The sequence below is a fragment of the Chiloscyllium plagiosum genome, chromosome 28, assembly GCF_004010195.1.
Source record: "Chiloscyllium plagiosum isolate BGI_BamShark_2017 chromosome 28, ASM401019v2, whole genome shotgun sequence".
In the NCBI taxonomy this organism is placed as follows: domain Eukaryota; kingdom Metazoa; phylum Chordata; class Chondrichthyes; order Orectolobiformes; family Hemiscylliidae; genus Chiloscyllium; species Chiloscyllium plagiosum.
In genome coordinates, this window is record NC_057737.1 from 32,415,659 (window position 1) to 32,436,250 (window position 20,592).

General features: G+C 48.4%; 1 protein-coding gene across 1 annotated transcript in view; it reads right to left on the reverse strand.

Annotated features, from left to right (window-relative positions):
• Positions 1–20,592, reverse strand: part of LOC122564094 (eosinophil peroxidase-like) — an 89,749-nt gene that overhangs the window by 20,265 nt on the left and 48,892 nt on the right. Inside the window, exons 9-12 of the mRNA XM_043718655.1 lie at positions 7,494–7,654; positions 3,358–3,616; positions 1,039–1,209; positions 507–744 (exon numbers count right to left, since the gene is read on the reverse strand). Coding sequence (XP_043574590.1) covers positions 507–744; positions 1,039–1,209; positions 3,358–3,616; positions 7,494–7,654 — 829 coding nt within the window. The remainder of the gene's footprint in view (positions 1–506; positions 745–1,038; positions 1,210–3,357; positions 3,617–7,493; positions 7,655–20,592) is intronic.

Here is a 20,592-nt window from a genome sequence, read left to right on the forward strand (position 1 = left end):
AGGTTTATTTGGAAGCACCAGCTTTCGGAGCGCTGCTCCTTCATCAGGTGGTCAACTACCTGATGAAGGAGCAACATTCCAAAAGCTAGTGCTTCCAAATAAACCTGTTGGACTATAATCTGGTGTTGTGTGATTTTTAACTTTGTGCACCTCAGTCCAAAACCGGCGTCTCCAAATCAAGGATCCAATGGTAATTTTAATGGAGATAATGTTGGAAATGTCTGAAATTCTAGAAACTGCAGTTAAGAGGATGTCTTAACACGATAATAATATTGTGGAGGAGAACTGGGTGTATCATGGTGGAGGTTATAGTGGTAAGTGTGGGATGAGTGGTGAATGAGATGGAAGCATTAGGACTAGCAATGCCAACTTTTGATCCATGTTTTTGTTAATCACTGAGAAACAAAATTTAGGCCACCTGGAGGGAAAAGCTGTTTCATTGAAGGGAGAAGACTGTAACACAGTGTACAAATTGATTTCTTTGAAAGTCTCAATATTTCTCTTACCTGTCTCCATCTCTCAGGTTCTTGAATTGTTGTCCTATCAAGCAGGCAAACAGAGGACCGACCCTGCCACCTTCCATGAATGGTTCTGAGATGCCCCCCACCCACACATCAATGTTGTCTGGACTTCCATACAACTTAAGGAGGTTAGTTGCAAGTTCCACATTGTTAAGGACGCGAGAAAGATCCAAAATATTTTGGGGCTCAGAAAGTGCACAGAACCTGCGCCATGCATTATAACCTGAATTTAAAGAGTAAAGATGGTGATTATTATTCTGTTTCTAATTTAAGGTAAGTACAAAATAAAATTAGTGAAAGAAGATGCAGAGTATGATGTTTTCACTAATTTCAAATTAAGCACAACAAAATCTATTTCTCAATGTGCTTGCTGGTCCATTTCATCAAATGTAGATTTTGTGCTTAGTGAACTATAATCAGAATGTGCAGAGAGGCAGGAAAAGCATCATCAATTACACTTGAGACTGAAACAGCTGAATTAGCAGACCAGCTTTTTACTGTAGTCATTTTCTATTACCATGAAGCCCATGGTCTCGAGAGCGCTGTATGTTTATGGCAGACAGGTCCAGCCCTATGTGGTGTGGTGGTACAAACAACTTCTCACGCAGTTCATCTGGCATCATGGAGCTTTGGGACTGCAATTTGGCCGGGTAACCAAACAAGCCTCGAAAGATTGGGTCAATTCCACCTAAAAATCAAAACACATTGCTATTTCAAGTTTAATTCTTCTTTCTTTTGCAGTAGAACATTTGCAACTATGTGTGCTACTTTCACATTTTATGTCTTCTTAAGTCTTTACCTTGAAACTATTAACCTAAAACTTGAAGTTGTGCATCAGCATTAGTTCAAATCAAAATTACTGATCAGATAATTTGCAAATGACTCATGTTTGATTTGGGAGGGTTTGATGGGTGACTGCAGATATATTTTATATTAATCAATACAGAAAGCAGTTGTGAAAAGTGGAAAGGAGGAATCACTCAGAAAATAAAGGCATATAAGGAAAGATATGTGAGTAATGACAAGGGAAAATTGATAGATCAGTCATTCCACTGATTTCATTGAGTTGAAAATGCAATAGATTGTCGGATAAATGGGATGCATGGATGGATGGGCAATTTGGGTGACCACTTGACCAGATTATCACGCAGATGATGAAGATGAAAATTTACCAACAATGGATAAGTGGAATAGATAGAGACTGATGGTTCTGATTTAATGTGAATAAATGTAAAGTAAAAATATCTGTGAGTGATTCGAGCAAGGCTTGATCGAAAGACATTGAAATGAATAGATGAATAGAAGGAGGTGGGCAGTCAAATTTAATTCCCTGGAAATAACAGCAGGTTAAAGAACCATAAGAAAGAGCTGACTGCATTTTATATTTCTAAATAAGGGCATAGAGTACAAAACATAAATAAAATTTAAATTTGAACAAAGGATTTGAGAGGCCACTGTTTGAGTACTTAGAGTAGCTTTAGGAATTAATGTAATTATGTATTAAAACACTAAACAGTATATGGCAGATTTAATCTGGGATTGGTAACTATAAAACATAGGGGTGCAATGAAATGATTTGAGTTGATTTTCACTGGCAGACAAGAGAATAAGAGGTGATTTAGTATAATTTATTGTTAAGTTACAAAGGTTTTGATGAAATGAAATGTAGATTATTTTGTCTAGTTAGGGAGATTGTGATGAGGAGTTATCTATTTTGAAATTTTAGATGAAGACTGAAGTTTCTATTATGTAGAAAATTATTGATTGATTTATTGTCATGTTTCCCAATGTACAGTGAAAGAAATGCTTTACTATAGACACATGGAAGCTTTTCCAATGCAACTTTGATGCATTGCAGTGCAACCATTGTATCACTTACAAGAATATTGGATAAATATTTGAAACAGAGGAAGATATGGAGTTAAGTGGAAAGTATATAACATTAACATTAGGTTTGATATGTTTTAAATCATTTACATAAGAAGATCATAAGAAGGCAAAGCAGCAATCAACCATTTTGTCCTATTGAACCTGCTCCACCATTCAATATGGCAAAGATTCTTCGACCGTAGCTTTTACTTTCCTGTCTGCCCCTCATAGCCCTAACTGTCATAAAATATCTGTGGGGTTGGTTAGATGCTGGGGAAAATACCACTGCCATATTCAATTGTTCGATCGTGGGTGTTTGATTATTTGAGTCATGCAATAGTGTCTGATTTTATAGTCAATCCTGCACCCACCTATTACCCCACTGTGGAAGGGAAGATAACGAAAAGATGGTATAGAGAAAATTTGGACTTGGAGGAGATATGCAGATATAATTTAGGTTTAACTGTTTGATTGAGGTTAGTGTGTGTATCAAGAGATTGTTGGAGAAGATTATATGGAAATATTATAGTTGCATTAGCTAGTAGATGACTGAGGTGTAGATACACACATGGAACATACATATAATTGGATTGCGTAAGGATATGAAAAGTGTTTGCTGTTCAAAGTAGAACATGTTGCCAGAGAGACTTCAGATTCATTTCTGATCTTGTAATTTCCGGCACTCATGCCATACCTGGTCATGAGTATTTGACGTAACATGGTGGAGAGAACTTTATTCTGTATCTAGCCTGTGATTTACATGAGTGCTTGATGGGGCAGTAGTATACTTTTTCTAATTTTATCCATCTGGAAAAACTGCTTATTAATTCTGAAAGCTGAAATTAGACCAATGTTCTATAATCCAGCACTCACTTAACCAGAAGTGCATTCATAATTTGAATTGGTTGTTATTTTATGGACATCTGAACTGCTGTTTATTTCAAGGGGGAAAAGTAATGTTGAGTACCTTTCTCAAGTAAATTCCCTGTAGCAAAAAGGGTGTCATGCAGGAGCATGCTGGGATACCTCGGGTCCTCCTGGTATTTTTCATTATAACGTTTCATGGTTGGCTGAATCGTGACATGTCCAAAGCGCATTGCAGCTGTAGCGAAAACATTAGAGAGCCTGGGATCTACTGATGCATTGTAGCCTCGGTACTGATGGAGATATTTTCCTGTTGCATCCTTACCAATTACTAGGGGAACATAATCTCTGTAATTTATTATCTGTCAAAACACAATTATTAATATTTATAAGTGATGAGCAAGTTAAGTGTTTGGAATAGTCGCTACAGGTATGTTCTCTGTAATTTTTTTTACCAGTTTTTCTTATTTTTCCTCACTGTAATCCTTTGCTCCAAAATTGGCAGCAACTCCTTAGATACTGAAGTAATCCATGTTCAAATGCAACAAGATGTAGACAACATCCAGGATTGGGCTGACAAATGGCAAGTAACATTTATGCCTCACAAATGCCAGGCTTTGACCATATCCAATAAGAGACAATCTAATCGCTGCTCCTTGACATTCAATGGTGTTACCATCACTGAATTCCCCATTATCAACCTCCTGGGGGTGTTAGCATTGACTAGGAACTCAGTTGGTCCCACCACATAGATATAGTGGCTACAATAGCAGTTCAGAGGCTAGGAATACTGCAGCGAGTAACCCACCTTTTGACTCCCAAAGTCTGTCCACAATCTAAGAGGCACAAGTCAGGAGTGTGATGGAATATGCTCCAATTGCCTGGATGGGTGCAACTCTAACAATACTCAAGAAGCTTGACACCATCCAGGACAAAGCAGCCCAATTGATTGGCATCACATCCACAAGCAATCACTTCCTCCCTTACAAATGCTCGGCAGTAGTCATGTGTATTATTTACAAGGTACATTGGAGAAATTCACCAAAAAGATCCTTAGGCAGCATCTTCCAAGCACCTCTCTGCTTCCATCTAGAAGGACAAGGGTAGCAGAATGGGAACACACTACCTGCAAGTTCCAAGCCACTCACCATCCTGACTTGGAAATATATTGTAGTTCCTTCACTGTTGCTCGGTCAAAATCATGCAACCCTGTGGGGCAACCTATAGCACTTGGACTGCAGTGGGTCAAGAGATAGCGCACCACTACCATCTCAAGTGCAACAAGGGATGGACAATAAATGCTGCCTAGTCAACGATGCCACGTCCAATGAACATTTCAGAAAATTCAATGGGGCATGGGCTAAATATAGGAATAAAGCATTTTACCCCTAATCCTTTGATCTGTATTACAGCTGAGAGTATGTGATCCCAGAATTATATAGAAAACTCCAATTTTGTAATTTCTTCCCATTTAAGATTAGTAAGAACAAATCAATGTTCTTTACAAACACCACAAACCCTATAGGTTTGCCAGTCAAGAATTCAATACAGGTTTGGTATAGGCGTTCTTAAATGAAATTTGGAAATATAAAATGATAAATCTTAGTGATTGCAGGCTTATCTACATTACACTGTCCAGTTACTCTCCTAGAATGAATTAGAGTCAGCAGCATTAAAGTTTTATCATGTTCGAAATTACTCTCTGGTTGGAAAGACTTGAATGTCTGCCATTAATAAACACATACTTGATGTTGTAATTGTGCAGCCTTCATGTCTCAGGATCCACCAAGGGAGAGTGAAGACATGAGAAGAAGCAAAGAAGCTGTTGGGAGGTAGGCTAATTGGATAGGTGAGCACCATGGTTATACCGGCATCTTTCCTGCCACCTCAGAAATGAGGTTTTGACCGCCTTGACTCACTGACAAAGAAGGCTGTTAAGTGGTCAATTAATAACCACCAAAAGGCCTCATCCTGCCCAAGACTGTAATTGCTTCAGCTCTCGGTGGGACAAGAAGGAGCTGGCCTACTCCACTGTTAGACCAGCATGGGCAGGCTGTCAGTTTTTATAGGGGTTGAGGTGTTGATTAATCTGCATGCATTTTGCAGGTCCAAGTGACTGGATCGAAGACAAGTGGGTGGCCTCCGAGACTCACAGATCTACCCCTTGCTTTGCTTTTCCTGGAACTAAAGCTCCACTCCTATCTAAAACCCTCACCCGAAAACTGCAAAATCCCAACCATATTATACTTAGCATTCTGTTCAAGCAATGAGTAAATACTACAAATTTGAGCATCTGGATAACTCAATAGGTTAACAAGTTGAAAGGATGAGAGGATAATTTTTGCTTTCATTATTTCGACAATAAACTGGCAGAGCAGAATGTGTTGTGTGTCTGTTAAAGAACAAAATTCCCAAGTCCAATAATTTCTATAAAAAATAGGAAATCTTCACCACCAATTCATTGTCCAAGGAGTGAAGGTGAAAATTATCCCTTTACCTACGTAAACTAACAAATAAATAGAAACAAACAGAAATATGTGAAGATGGATGGAAGGGAGCTCACAGGCAAAACAAATCCAGAGCCAGAGGTATACATGTACAATAATTATTTGACAGCTTTGACAAAAGGTCAGTTAGACTCGAAATGTCAGCTCTTTTCTCTCCTTACAGATGCTGCCAGACCTGCTGAGATTTTCCAGAATTTTCTCTTTTGGTTTCAGATTCCAGCATCTGCAGTAATTTGCTTTTTATTGTGCATGTATCTTAGGCTTGGGGCCTGCAATCATTAAGTTCTGCAATTTTGGATTTTTTAAGTTTTATATAAAATGCCTGTATTAAACTTGTATTGAATTAAGTTAGTTTTAACTGAACTTGTACAAAGTAAGTGTGATTGTGCTTGATGAAGTCAAGTAATAAATCAATTGTATAATTTAGTACTAACTACCAGGATTATTATTAGCTGTGGACCTACTCCCTTCCACCCCACCATCAGCTAGAGTTGTGCCTGTGAGTAAATGCTCGGTATAATCTGCAAGAATCCAGTGGGAGCAAGGTTCCCACAGAAGAAAAGCCAGCAGTCATTTAGGGTGGTGCGGTGGCTCAGTGGTTAGCACTGCTGCCTCACAGCACCAGGCACTTGGGTTTGATTCCTGCCTGAGGCAACTATCTGTGTGGAGTTTGCACATTCTCCCTGTGTCTGCGTGGGTTTCCTCTAGGTGCTCCGGTTTCCTTCCACAGTCCAAAGATGTGCAGATCAGGTGAATTGGCCATGCTAAATTGCTCATAGTGTCAGGTCCATTAGTCAGGATTAAATGTTGGTGAATGGGTCTGGTTTGGTTACTCTTTGGAGGGTTGGTGTGGACTTGTTGGGCCAAATGGCTGGTTTCCACACTGTAGGATATCTAATCTAATCTTAAGCAGTCTCTGACAGAGTGACCTCTGAGCTAGTTCTGAAGTAAGAGAAAAAATTGCAATCCCAGGTAAAGTTTTAATGAGATGTGGTGACCCACCATGTCAATAACATTTTGGCAGTATGGGGGGGAGCATGGGGAAACTTGCTGAGAAATTTGCAGGATATAGCTTAGCTGTATTTGCTCTTTAATGTAGTCTGTGGTGTGCTTCACTATAGCAACTTTGTTTCCATTTTACTACATCTTAATTCTAATTGGGTGTTAGATTATGTTTATATCATAGATTGCACTGATCAAACTTTATACAATAGTTTATTGCTGTTTTTTTTAAAATTATAAAATCTTGTGCCTTTTCTCTCTTAGTGTGTCACACGTCCAACTATTTTAAAGATAATAGAAATGAGTGACTTGTTTGGATTCTAGAAAAGACTGTCAAATTTATGTTACATTCTGTCCCCAGTCAGAATGGAACATATACTTGGCAGTCTTTACTGGGATCATAACAAGTCACTCATTTCTGTTATGTTCAAAGAATGGCTTTGAGCAAGAGATTTTCATACCTACACATGGAATCTCACATGCAGCAACATACAGAGACATAATCATGTCAAATGTCAGATGAAGAAGAGGTGAGGGTCTATCCTTTTTGTCCTCTGCAACCTTGATATTAATGTGTTTTAATGGTAATAGAACTGTTGACAAATCATACCAATCAATCTCTAACAAATAGATTGCAACAAACGATGGGGATGATGTTGACATAATGTTTCGAGAATCTCTCGTCCTAAAGCCGCTATTTGATTCAAGATGGATCCATTTCTTTCTCTACCTGTTGAAATGCTCCAATGATTTTCCTCGCCTCCTGGTAGATTGTTTCTCCACTCCAGTGTGGATTCATCTTCTTCAGCTCTCTCGCCAAGCGATTGTGCTCCCGAAGGAATAATGTATGAAAGCTGAGTAATCCCAGGTTTTCATTTGCACGGTTATCGCCTGTGTGAACATGATTAACATGCATAAATAATATGTAGGTAGGCAAAATTGAATCTATACCATGAGGTATGAGCCCAGACTGGTGAATAAGGGATGTATTACAATGGAATAATGGACTGAATCGTGCAGTGGGTTAGCACACAACTTTCCCTTAAGGACCTGTACTAATATGTAACCACAAATGACAGGATAACATTTTCCTTGAAGCAATTACTGTAAATAGACTTTAAGTGAAATAGATTTGGATTACATGAACTCAAGACCCATGAATACTTGTGATGTAACCTCAATTTTTCATCTTATTTATTAATAACTTACATGAAGGATCAGAAAGCTACAAATGAATTTGTGGGTTATATAAAGACCGGCAGTTTCACAAGCTACATAGATTGAGGCATAACATAATAGAGAGATGGATTAAGTGAATGGCAAACTCTGGCAAATGGAACTCAATGAAGGCAAATATAAGGACATTTCACCAGCTCCTCACAAAAGTTGAAGACCCAATACCAACTTCCAACAGGATGAATGTTACCTACAAGATATCCTGCAAAGACTGTGAAAAATACTACAAAGGACAAACAAGAAAAAAACTGACCATATGAGTGCATGAGCATCAACTCACCACTGCTAGACATGACCAGCACTCTCTCATTTCCAACCACACAGCCAACAAGGGATAAGAATTCAACTGGGACAATGTAACCATCCTAGCACAGGCTAAATAGAGACATGTGAGAGAGGTCCTTGAAGCCTGGCACTCCAACCGGAACTCAATCAATAAACACATTGAACTGGACCCCGTACACAAACCACTCAGTTACAGAACTGGAAGTACCAGAAAAAAGAGACAGATAAATACCAGGTGCACAGACCACCAACACTGTATCAAAGATGCATTGATGATGTCACCTGGCGAGGTGACGAAACCTCTGCAGAAAACCACACCAACTCAGCGAAGGAATCTACGAGCTGATGAGAACATTTATTTAGGATGTGAAAGGATGGGACAGAGTGCTTTCTAAATAGTGAAAAGGTGGAAATAGTAGAGGTCCAAAAGGATCCGTGTACCTGAATTAATAAAACACCATGAACAGGTGCAGCAAATAATTTAAAAACTCTATTAGAATGCCGGCCTTTATATTTTAAGGACAAGAATACAAGGGGCAGCAATTCCGTTTCTTCTATACAAATGCTGGTTAACCTAGACCTGGAATGCAATTTTTGGTGCCAGATCTTAGAAAGTATACATTGGTCATTGAAGAAGGGCAGCATAGACTTATTACAATTATACCTGCAACCTAAGGATTAAACTCTGAGGAGTGTTTACACATTAGATTGTATTTCCTGTAATTTAAGAGATGAAGGTATAGTTGGAAAAGGTGTTTTCCAGACTTAGAGCAGACTTAGCAGAACTGTGTGTGGTGGTTGGTGAAGCAATACTGCTTTAATGTATATAGTATGGTGTTCTAATGATCATATTATTGAATGTGTACAGTTAAAAATATCAAACCCACAGGAAATCATACAAGACAATACTCGACAGAACGTTTGAAACAGTGCTGATCTGGTGAGGCTGTGTCGGTTTCTCTATATATATTCGACTGTTCACTGATGTGTTATTTTACATGTGAATCTACATAATATATCTCACAGAGAGTTGCCTTTTTGTTGAGATAGACATTTGGAAGTTTATTAACAAAATTATCAATGTCCATGGCTCTATATCACAGACATACACTCGTAGTCAGGATTCTGTGCTTACTGAATATTACACTACTGACTACACATTGCAAAACTAACTCCATTACAGGCAGAGACAATGAAGGTGAAGTGGGTACCTCTATGCAGGAACACATTGTGATGTTGTGTAACCGCCTTAAAGCTACAGCCCTGTTGGTCTGGGATTAATCCCATAACATACCATGGATCAATAGAGAATGTAAGCATTGGGTACCATTCATCAAGAGGGAAATTAGGAGGGCAAAAAGAGGACATGAGATAGCTTTAGCAAATAGGGTCAAGGAGAATCCAAAGGGATTCTGCAAATACATCCAAGACAAAACAGTAATTAGGGAGAGAATATGGCCCCTTAAAGATCAGCAAGGCCGCCTATGTTTGGAATCGCAGGAGATGGGGAGATACTAAACGAGTATTTTGCATCAGTATTTACTGTGAAAAAGGAGATGGAAGCGAGAGAACTTGGGGGAATAAATAGCGATATCTTGAAAAATGTCCATATTACAGAGGCGGAGGTGCTGGACATCTTAAAACGCATAAAGCTAGATAAATCCATGGGATCTGATATGGGGAAGCTAGGGAAGTGATTGTTAGGCCCCTTACTGTGATATTTGTATCATCAATAGCGTGTTGGAAGACTAGAGGTTGGTTAATGTTGAGTCACTTTTTAAGAAAACTGGTAAGAAAAAGCCAGTGTACTATAGACTGATGAGCCTGACATTAGTGGTGGGTAAGTTGTTGGAGGGGCTCCTGAGGGACAGGATTTATATGTGTAATGAAAGGCAAGGACTGATTAGAGATAGTCAGCATGGCTTTGTGCATGTGAAATCGTGTCTTGCTAACTTGATTGTGTTTTTTGAAGAAGTATCGAAGAGGATTGATGAAGGCAGAGTGGCAGAAGTGACCTATATGGATTTCAATAAGGCAATAGACAAGGTTCTTCAGGGTAGATTGGTTAACAAGGTTAGAATCACATGGAATGCAGGGAGAACTTGTCATTTGGATACCGAACTGGCCTGAAGGTAGAATACAGGGTAGTTAGTGGAGGGTTACTTTTCAGACTGGAGGCCTGTGACCTGTGGTGTGCCACAAGGGTCGGTGCTTGGTCCACTGCTTTACATCATTTATATAAGTGATTTGGATGTGAACATCGGATGTACGATTAGTGAGCTTACAGATGACACCAAGATTGAGAGTGTATTGGACAGTGAAGAAGGTTACCTCAGAGTACAACAGGATCTTGATCAGATGGGCCAATGGGCGGAGGAGTGCCAGATGGAATTTGATTTAGATAAAGGCGAGGTGCTGCATTTTGGAAAGGCAAATCAGAGCAGGGCTTATCCACTTAATAGTGAGGTTTTCAAGAGTTCTTAGACCTCGGAGTGCAGGTTTATAGTTGCTTAAAAGTAGAGTCCGAGGTAGATATAATAGTGAAGAAGGTGTTTGGCATGCTTGCCTTTATTAGTCAATGAATTGAAAATAAGAGTTGGGATTTCATCATGTACCAGTACAGGACATTGTTAGGCCACTTTTGGAATACTGCATTCAACTCTGGTCTCTCTGCTATAGGAAAGATATTGTTAAACTTGAAAGGGTTCAGAAAAGATTTACAAGGATGGTTCAGGGTTGGAGGTTTGAGCTATAGGGAGACACTGAATAGGCTGGGGCTATTTTTCCTGGAGTTCATAGGCTGAGGGGTGACCTTATAGAGGTTTATAAAAACATAAGAGGCATGGAAAGGCAAGTAGTCAAGGTCTTTTCCCCAGGGTAGGGTAGTCTAAAACTGGAGGTCATTGATGTAAGGTGAAAGGGAAAAAATTTAAAAGGGACCTAATGTGCAGCTTTTACATGAAGAGGGTGGTGTGTGTATGGAATGAGCAGCCAGAGCAAGTGGTGGAGGCTGGTACAATTACAACATTTAAAAGGCATCTGGATGGGTACATGAATAGGAAGGGCTGAGAGGGAAATTGGCCAAATGCTAGCAAATGGGACTAAATTAGTTTAGGATATTTTGCCAGCATGGACAAAATGAACTGAAGGGTCTGTTTCCATGCTATACACTTAGATGACTCTATGACTCTATGATATGTTTATGTTAGAGGGCTGTAATGGAATAGCTGGGGAGACTAGGACAAAGAAAATAGTGCAGACATTAGAACCAAACTATTCAGGAATAGAATTATGAAACACATCTAAACACAATGGGTAGTTAAATTTTGATACTCTCTGCAAATAGCAATTGATACAAGAGTAACTATTACGTTTAAAATGGAAATTGATAATTTGTTGTTAACTGGGGTATTAAGGGAAATGGGACGGTGTGAGTTGATGAAGGAAGGTCGCAGAATAGCCATGATTTCATTGAAAGGTAGAACAGGTTTAAGTGCTTGACTATTCTACTTCAGTTAATAGTTAACTGAGCAAACATAGATGTATGGTGTGTTAAGTTGCAGTATGCCCACTGGACAGGAGCATAATGGGGAAAGTGTCATGGAGACCTTACTCAATATCTGAATGAATCAGAACATGGAACCAAGAGTAGACCATTCCGTTCATGGCTGTTCCAAAATTCCAAGAGGATGTCGGCGATGTAGGATGCTCCAGCTCAAACTCGTCCATTCCACCTCTTCTCTATCATTTTTTCACCTTCTTTTCCTCCCATCTCTCGGCCTCCGAAGCGGGAATGCCAATGAATGAAGGTTGAAAGCAGGAACACCAGCAAACAACAGCTGGACTGGAGACACCAGGGACCAGCAGCTGGAATGGGGACATCAGTGACCAGCAGCTGGAGTGGGGAGACCAGGGTCCAGCAGCTGGAGTGGGGACATCAGTGACCAGCAGCTGGAGTGGGGATACCAGGGTCCAGCAGCTGGAGTGGGGACTCCAGTGACCAGCAGCTGGGGTGGGGATGCCAGTGACCAGCTGCTGGGGTGGGGACACCAGTGACCAGCAGCTGGAGTGGGGAGACCAGTGACCAGCAGCTGGAGTGGGGACTCCAGGGACCAGCAGCTGGGGTGGGGATTCCAGCAACCAGCAGCTGGAGTGGGGACCCCAGTGACCAGCAGCTGAGGTGGGGACACCAGGGACAAGCAGCTGGAATGGGGAAACCAGAGACCAGCAGCTGGAGTTGGGACTCCAGTGACCAGCAGTGGGGACATCAGTGACCAGCAATTGGAGTGGGGACATCAGTGACCAGCAGCTGGAGTGGCGACACCAGGGACCACAGCTGGAGTGGGGAATCCAGTGACCAACAGCTTAAATGGGGACGCCAGTGACCAGCAGCTGTAGTGGGGACATCAGGGACCAGCAGCTGGAGTGGGGACATCAGTGACCAGCAGCCGGAGTGGGGACACCAGGGATCAGCAGCTGGAGTGGGGACACCAGTGACCAGCAGCTGGAGTGGGGGCATCAGTGACAAGCAGCTGGAGTGGGTACTCCAGTGAACAGCAGTTGGTGTGGGGACTCCAGGGACCAGCAGCTGGAGTGGGGACTGCAGTGACCAGCAGCTGAAATGGGGACGCCAGTGACCAGCAGCTGTAGTGGGGACTTCAGTGACCAGCAGCTGGAGTGGGGACACCAGGGACCAGCAGCTGGAGTGGGGACTGCAGTGACCAGCAGCTGAAATTGGGACGCCAGTGACCAGCAGCTGTAGTGGGGACTTCAGTGACCAGCAGCTGGAGTGGGGACTCCAGTGACCAGCAGCTGGAATGGGGTTGCCAGTGACCAGCAGCTGGAATGGGGGTATCAGTGACCAGCAGCTGGAGTGGGGACATGAGTGACGAGCAGCTGGAGAGGGGACATGAGAGATCAGCAGCTGGATTGGGGGCATCAGTGACCAGCAGCTGGATTGGGGACACCATTAACCAGCAGCTAGAGTGGGGACACCAGGGACGAGCAGCTGGAGTGGGGACATCAGTGACGGGCAGCTGGAGTGGAGGCTCCAGTGACCAGCAGATGGTGTGGGGACTCCAGTTACCAGCAGCTGGAGTGGAGACACCAGTAACCAGCAGCAGGAGTGGGGACATCAGTGAACAGCAGCTGATGTGGGGACTCCAGTGATCAGCAGCTGGTGAGGGGACATGAGTGATGGGCAGCTGGAGTGGGGGCTCCAGTGACCAGCAGATGGTGTGGGGACGCCAGTGACCAGCAGCTGGAATGGGGGCATCAGTGACCAGCAGTTGGAGTGGGGACACCAGTAACCAGCAGCTGGAGTGGGGACATCAGTGACCAGCAGCTGGAGTGGGGACACGAGTAACCAGCAGATGGAGTGGGGACATGAGTGACCAGCAGCTGGAATGGGGGCATCAGTGACCAGCAGCTGGAGTGGGGACACCAGTAGCCAGCAGCTGGAGTGGGGACACCAGGCATGAGCAGCTGGAGTGGGGACATGAGTGTCCAGCAGCTGGAGTGGGGACATGAGTGTCCAGCAGCTGGAGTGGGGGCATCAGTGACCAACGGCTGGAGTGGGGACTCCAGTGACCAGCAGCTGTTGTGGGGGCTCCAGTGACCAGCAGCTGTTGTGGGGACTCCAGTGACCAGCAGCTGTTGTGGGGGCTCCAGTGACCAGCAGCTGTTGTGGGGGCTCCATTGACCAGCAGCTGGAGTGGGGAAACCAGGGACGAGCAGCTGGAGTGGGGACATCAGTGACGAGCAGCTGGAGTGGGGGCTACAGTGACCAGCAGCTGGAGTGGGGACACCAGGGACGAGCAGCTGGAGTGGGGACATCAGTGACGAGCAGCTGGAATGGGGGCATCAGTGACCAGCAGCTGGAGTGGGGACTCCAGTGACCAGCAGCTGGGTGGGGACACCAGGAACGAGCAGCTGGAGTGGGGACATCAGTGACGAGCAGCTGGAGTGGGGGCTACAGTGACCAGCAGATGGTGTGGGGACTCCAGTGCACAGCAGCTGGAGTGGGGACACCAGTAACCAGCAGCTGGAGTGTGGACATGAGTGACCAGCAGCTGGAGTGGGGGCTACCATGATCAGCAGATGGTGTGGGGACACCAGTGACCAGCAGCTGGAGTGGGGACACCAGGGTCCAGCAGCTAGTGTGGGGACTCCAGAGACCAGCAGCTGGAGTGGGGACACCAGGGTCCAGCAGCTGGAGCGGGAACACCAGGGACCAGCAGCTGGGGTGGGGACATCAGTGACCAGCAGATGGAGTGGGGACATGAGTGATCAGCAGCTGGAGTGGGGACATCAGTGACGAGCAGCTGGAGTGGGGACATGAGTGACCAGCAGCTTGAGTGGGGGCGTCAGAGAACAGCAGCTGGAATGGGGGCATCAGTGACCAGCAGCTGGAGTGGGGACACCAGTAACCAGCAGCTGGAGTGGGGACATGAGTGACCAGCAGCTGGAATGGGGGCATCAGTGACCAGCAGATGGTGTGGGGAATCCAGTGACCAGCAGCTGGGGTGGGGACACCAGTAACCAGCAGCTGGTGTGGGGACGCCAGTGACCAGCAGCTGTTGTGGGGACGCCAGTGACCAGCAGCTGTTGTGGGGGCTCCAGTGACCAGCAGCTGGAGTGGGGACATCAGTGACCAGCAGCTGGAGTGGGGACTCCAGTGACCAGCAGCTGGGTGGGGACACCAGAGACGAGCAGCTGGAGTGGGGACATCAGTGACGAGCAGCTGGAGTGGGGACATGAGTGACCCACAGCTGGAGTGGAGACATCAGTGACCAGCAGCTGGTGTGGGGACGCCAGTGACCAGCAGCTGTTGTGGGGGCTCCAGTGACCAGCAGCTGGAGTGGGGACACCAGTAACCAGCAGCTGGAGTGTGGACCTGAGTGACCAGCAGCTGGAGTGGGGGCTACAGTGATCAGCAGATGGTGTGGGGACACCAGTGACCAGCAGCTGGAGTGGGGACACCAGGGTCCAGCAGCTAGTGTGGGGACTCCAGTGACCAGCAGCTGGAATGGGGACACCAGGGTCCAGCAGCTGGAGCGGGAACACCAGGGACCAGCAGCTGGGGTGCGGACATCAGTGACCAGCAGCTGGTGAGGGGACATGAATGACGAGCAGCTGGAGTTGGGACTCCAGTGACCAGCAGCTGGAGTGGGGAACCCAGTGACCAGCAGATGGAGTGGGGACATGAGTGACCAGCAGCTGGAGTGGGGACATCAGTGACGAGCAGCTGGAGTGGGGACATGAGTGACCAGCAGCTTGAGTGGGGGCGTCAGAGACCAGCAGCTGGAATGGGGGCATCAGTGACCAGCAGCTCGAGTGGGGACACCAGTAACCATCAGCTGGAGTGGGGACATGAGTGACCAGCAGCTGGAATGGGGGCATCAGTGACCAGCAGATGGTGTGGGGACTCCAGTGACCAGCAGCTGGGATGGGGACACCAGTAACCAGCAGCTGGAGTGGGGACATGAGTGACCAGCAGCTGGAGTGGAGACATCAGTGACCAGCAGCTGGAGTGGGGACGCCAGGGACCAGCAGCTGTTGTGGGGGCTCCAGTGACCAGCAGCTGGAGTGGGGACATCAGTGACCAGCAGCTGGAGTGGGGACTCCAGTGACCAGCAGCTGGGTGGGGACACCAGGGACGAGCAGCTGGAGTGGGGACATCAGTGACGAGCAGCTGGAGTGGGGGCTACAGTGATCAGCAGATGGTGTGGGGACACCAGTGACCAGCAGCTGGAGTGGGGACACCAGGGTCCAGCAGCTAGTGTGGGGACTCCAGTGACCAGCAGCTGGAATGGGGACACCTGGGTCCAGCAGCTGGAGCGGGAACACCAGGGACCAGCAGCTGGGGTGGAGACATCAGTGACCAGCAGCTGGAGTTGGGACCCCAGTGACCAGCAGATGGAGTGGGGACATGAGTGACCAGCAGCTGGAGTGGGGACATGAGTGACCAGCAGCTTGAGTGGGGGCGTCAGAGACCAGTAGCTGGAATGGGGGCATCAGTGACCAGCAGCTCGAGTGGGGACTCCAGTGACCAGCAGCTGGGTGGGGACACCAGGGACGAGCAGCTGGAGTGGGGACATCAGTGACGAGCAGCTGGAGTGGGGGCTACAGTGACCAGCAAATGGTGTGGGGACATGAGTGACCAGCAGCTGGAGTGGGGGCTACCGTGACCAGCAGATGGTGTGGGGACACCAGTGACCAGCAGCTGGAGTGGGGACACCAGGGTCCGGCAGCTAGTGTGGGGACTCCAGTGACCAGCAGCTGGAGTGGGGACACCAGGGTCCAGCAGCTGGAGTGGGGACTCCAGTGACCAGCAGCTGGGGTGGGGATGCCAGTGACCAGCAGCTGGGGTGGGAACACCAGTGACCAGCAGCTGGAGTGGGGAGTCCAGTGACCAGCAGCTGGAGTGGGGACTTCAGTGACCAGCAGCTGGAGTGGGGAGTGCAGGGACCAGCAGCTGGGGTGAGGACTCCAGCGACCAGCAGCTGGTGTGGGGACATCAATGACCAGCAGCTGGAGTGGGGACACCAGGAACCAGCAGCTGGAATGTGGACATCAGTGACAAGCAGCTGGATTGGGTACTCCAGTGACCAGCAGCTGGTGTGGGGACTCCAGGGACCAGCAGCTGGTGTGGGGACATCAGTGACCAGCAGCTGGAGTGGGGACACCAGGGACCAGCAGCTGGAGTGGGGACACTAGTGACCAGCAGCTGGGGTGGGGACACCAGTGACAAGCAGCTGGGGTGGGGACACCAGGGACAAGCAGCTTGAATGGGGAAACCAGAGACCAGCAGCAGGGGTTGGGACTCTAGTGACCAGCAGTGGGGACATCAGTGACCAGCAGCTGGAGTGGGGACACCAGGGACCAGCAGCTGGAGTGGGGACACCAGTGACCAGCAGCTGAAATGGGGACGCCAGTGACCAGCAGCTGTAGTGGGGACATCAGGGACCAGCAGCTGGAGTGGGGACATCAGTGATGAGCAGCTGGATTGGGGACTCCAGTGACCAGCAGCAAGAGTGGGGACTCCAGTGACCAGCAGCTGGAATGGGGTTGCCAGTGACCAGCAGCTGGAATGGGGGTATCAGTGACCAGCAGCTGGACTGGGGACATGAGTGACGGGCAGCTGGAGTGGGGGCTCCAGTGACCAGCAGATGATGTGGGGACGCCAGTGACCAACAGCTGGAGTGGGGACACCAGTAACCAGCAGCTGGAGTGGGGACATGAGTGACCAGCAACTGGAGTGGGGGCATCAGTGACCAGCAGCTGGAATGGGGGCAGCAGTGACCAGCAGCTGGAGTGGGGACACCAGTAGGCAGCAGCTGGAGTGGGGACACCAGGGACGAGCAGCTGGAGTGGGGACATCAGTGACCAGCAGCTAGAGTGGTGACACCAGTAACCAGCAGCTGGAGTGGGGACATGAGTGACCAGCAGCTGGAGTGGGGACATCAGTGACCAGCAGCTGGAATGGGGACATCAGTGACCAGCAGCTGGAGCGGGGATACCAGTAGCCAGCAGCTGGAGTGGGGACACCAGGGATGAGCAGCTGGAGTGGGGACATCAGTGACCAGCAGCTGGTGAGGGGACATGAGTGACGAGCAGCTGGAGTTGGGACGCCAGTGACCAGCAGCTGGAGTGGGGACCCCAGTGACCAGCAGATGGAGTGGGGACATGAGTGACCAGCAGCTGGAGTGGGGACACCAGTAACCAGCAGCTGGAGTGGGGACACCAGGGACGAGCAGATGGAGTGGGGACACCAGTGACGAGCAGCTGGAGTGGGGACATGAGTGATGAGCAGCTGGAGTGGGGACTCCAGTGACCAGCAGCTGGAGTGGGGACACCAGGGACGAGCAGATGGAGTGGGGACACCAGTGACGAGCAGCTGGAGTGGGGACATGAGTGATGAGCAGCTGGAGTGGGGACTCCAGTGACCCGCAGCTGGAGTGGGGACATCATTGACCAGCAGCTGGAGTGGGGGCTACAGTGACCAGCAGATGGGGTGGGGACTCCAATGACCAGCAGCTGGAGTGTGGGCATCAGCGACGAACAGCTGGTGTGGAGACTCCAGTGACCAGCAGCTGGAGTGGGGACTCCAGTGACCAGCAGCTGGGGTGGGGGCATCAGTGATGAGCAGCTGGTGTGGGGACTCCAGTGACCAGCAGCTGGGGTGGGGACTCCAGTGACCAGCAGCTGGAGTGGGGACATCAGTGACCAGCAGCTGGAGTGGGGACTCTAGTGACCAGCAGCTGGGTGGGGACATGAGAGACCAGCAGCTGGATTGGGGGCATCAGTGACCAGCAGCTGGAGTGGGTACACCAGGGACGAGCAGCTGGAGTGGGGAATATAGTGACCAGCAGCTGGAGTGGGGACACCAGTAACCAGCAGATGGAGTGGGGACATCAGTGATCAGCAGCTGGAGTGGGGACATGAGTGACCAGCAGCTGGAATGGGGACATCAGTGATCAGCAGCTGGAGTGGGGACATGAGTGACGAGCAGCTGGTGTGGGGACTCCAGTGACCAGCAGCTGGAGTGGGGACATCAGTGACCAGCAGCTGGAGTGGGGAATCCAATGTCCAGCAGCTGGAGTGGCGACATCAGTGACCAGCAGCTGGAGTGGGGGCATCAGTGACCAGCAGCTGGAATGGGGACACCAGTAACCAGCAGCTGGAGTGGGGTCACCAGGGACGAGCAGCTGGAGTGGGGACATCAGTGACCAGCAGCTGGAGTGGGGGCTACAGTGACCAGCAGCTGGGTGGGGACATGAGTGACCAGCAGCTGGAGTGGGGAATCCAATGCCCAGCAGCTGGAGTGGCGACTCCAGTGACCAGCAGTTGGAGTGTGGACATCAGTGACCAGCAGCTGGAGTGGGGACATCAGCGACGAACAGCTGGTGTGGAGACTCCAGTGACTAGCAGCTGGAGTGTGGGCATCAGTGATGAGCAGCTGGTGTGGGGACTCCAGTGACCAGCAGCTGGAGTGAGGATTCCAGTGACCAGCAGCTGGAGTGGGGACATGAGTGCCCAGCAGCTGGAGTGGGGAAATCAGTGACCAGCAGCTGGAGTGGGGACTCCAGTGACCAGCAGCTGGAGTGGGGACATCAGTGACCAGCAGCTGGAGTGCGGACCCCAGTGACCAGCAGCTGTAGTGGGGTCATCAGTGACCAGCAGCTGGAGTGGGGACTCCAAGGTCCAGCAGCTGGAATGGGGACATCAGTGACCAGCAGCTGGAGTGGGGACTCCAGTGACCAGCATCTGGAGTGGGGACATCAGTGACGAGCAGCTGGACAGGGGACATCAGTGACCAGCAGCTAGAGTGGAGACATCAGTGACCAGCAGCTGTAGTGGGGACTCTAGTGACCAGCAGCTGGTGTGGAGACTCCAGTGACCAGCAGCTGGAGTGGGGACATGAGTGACCAGCAACTGGAGTGGGGACTCCAAGGTCCAGCAGCTGGAGTGGGGACATCAGTGACCATCAGCTAGTGTGGGGACTCCAGTGACCAGCAGCTGGAGTGGGGACATCAGTGACCAGCAGATGGAGTGGGGACATGAGTGACGAGCAGCTGGTGTGGGGATTCCAGTGACCAGCAGCTGGAGTCGTGACATCAGTGACCAGCAGCTGGAGTGGGGTCAACAGTGACCAGCAGCTGGAATGGGGAATCCAGTGACGAGCAGCTGGTGCGGGGATTCCAGTGACCAGCAGCTGGAGTGGGGACATCAGTGACCAGCAGCTGGGGTGGGGACATCAGTGACCAGCAGCAAGTGTGGGGACTCCAGTGACCAGCAGCTGGAGTGGGGACATCAGTGACGAGCAGCTGGAGTGGGGACATGAGTGATGAGCCGCTGGTGTGGGGACTCCAGTGACCAGCAGTTGGTGTGGGGACATCAGTGACCAGCAGCTGGAGTGGGGTCAACAGTGACCAGCAGCTGAAGTGGGGAATCCAGTGACGAGCAGCTGTTGTTGGGGCTCCAGTGACCAGCAGCTGGAGTGGGAACATCAGTGACCAGCAGCTGGAATGGGGACATCAGTGACGAGCTGCTGGAGTGGGGACATCAGTGATCAGCAGCTGGAGTGGGAACATCAGTGACCAGCAGCTGGAATGGGGACATCAGTGACGAGCAGCTGGTGTGGGGACTCCAGTGACCAGCAGCAAGTGTGGGGACTCCAGTGACCAGCAGCTGGTGTGGGGACATCAGTGACCAGCAGCTGTAATGGGGACATCAGTGACGAGCTGCTGGAGTGGGGACATCAGTGATCAGCAGCTGGAGTGGGGACATCAGTGACCAGCAGCTGG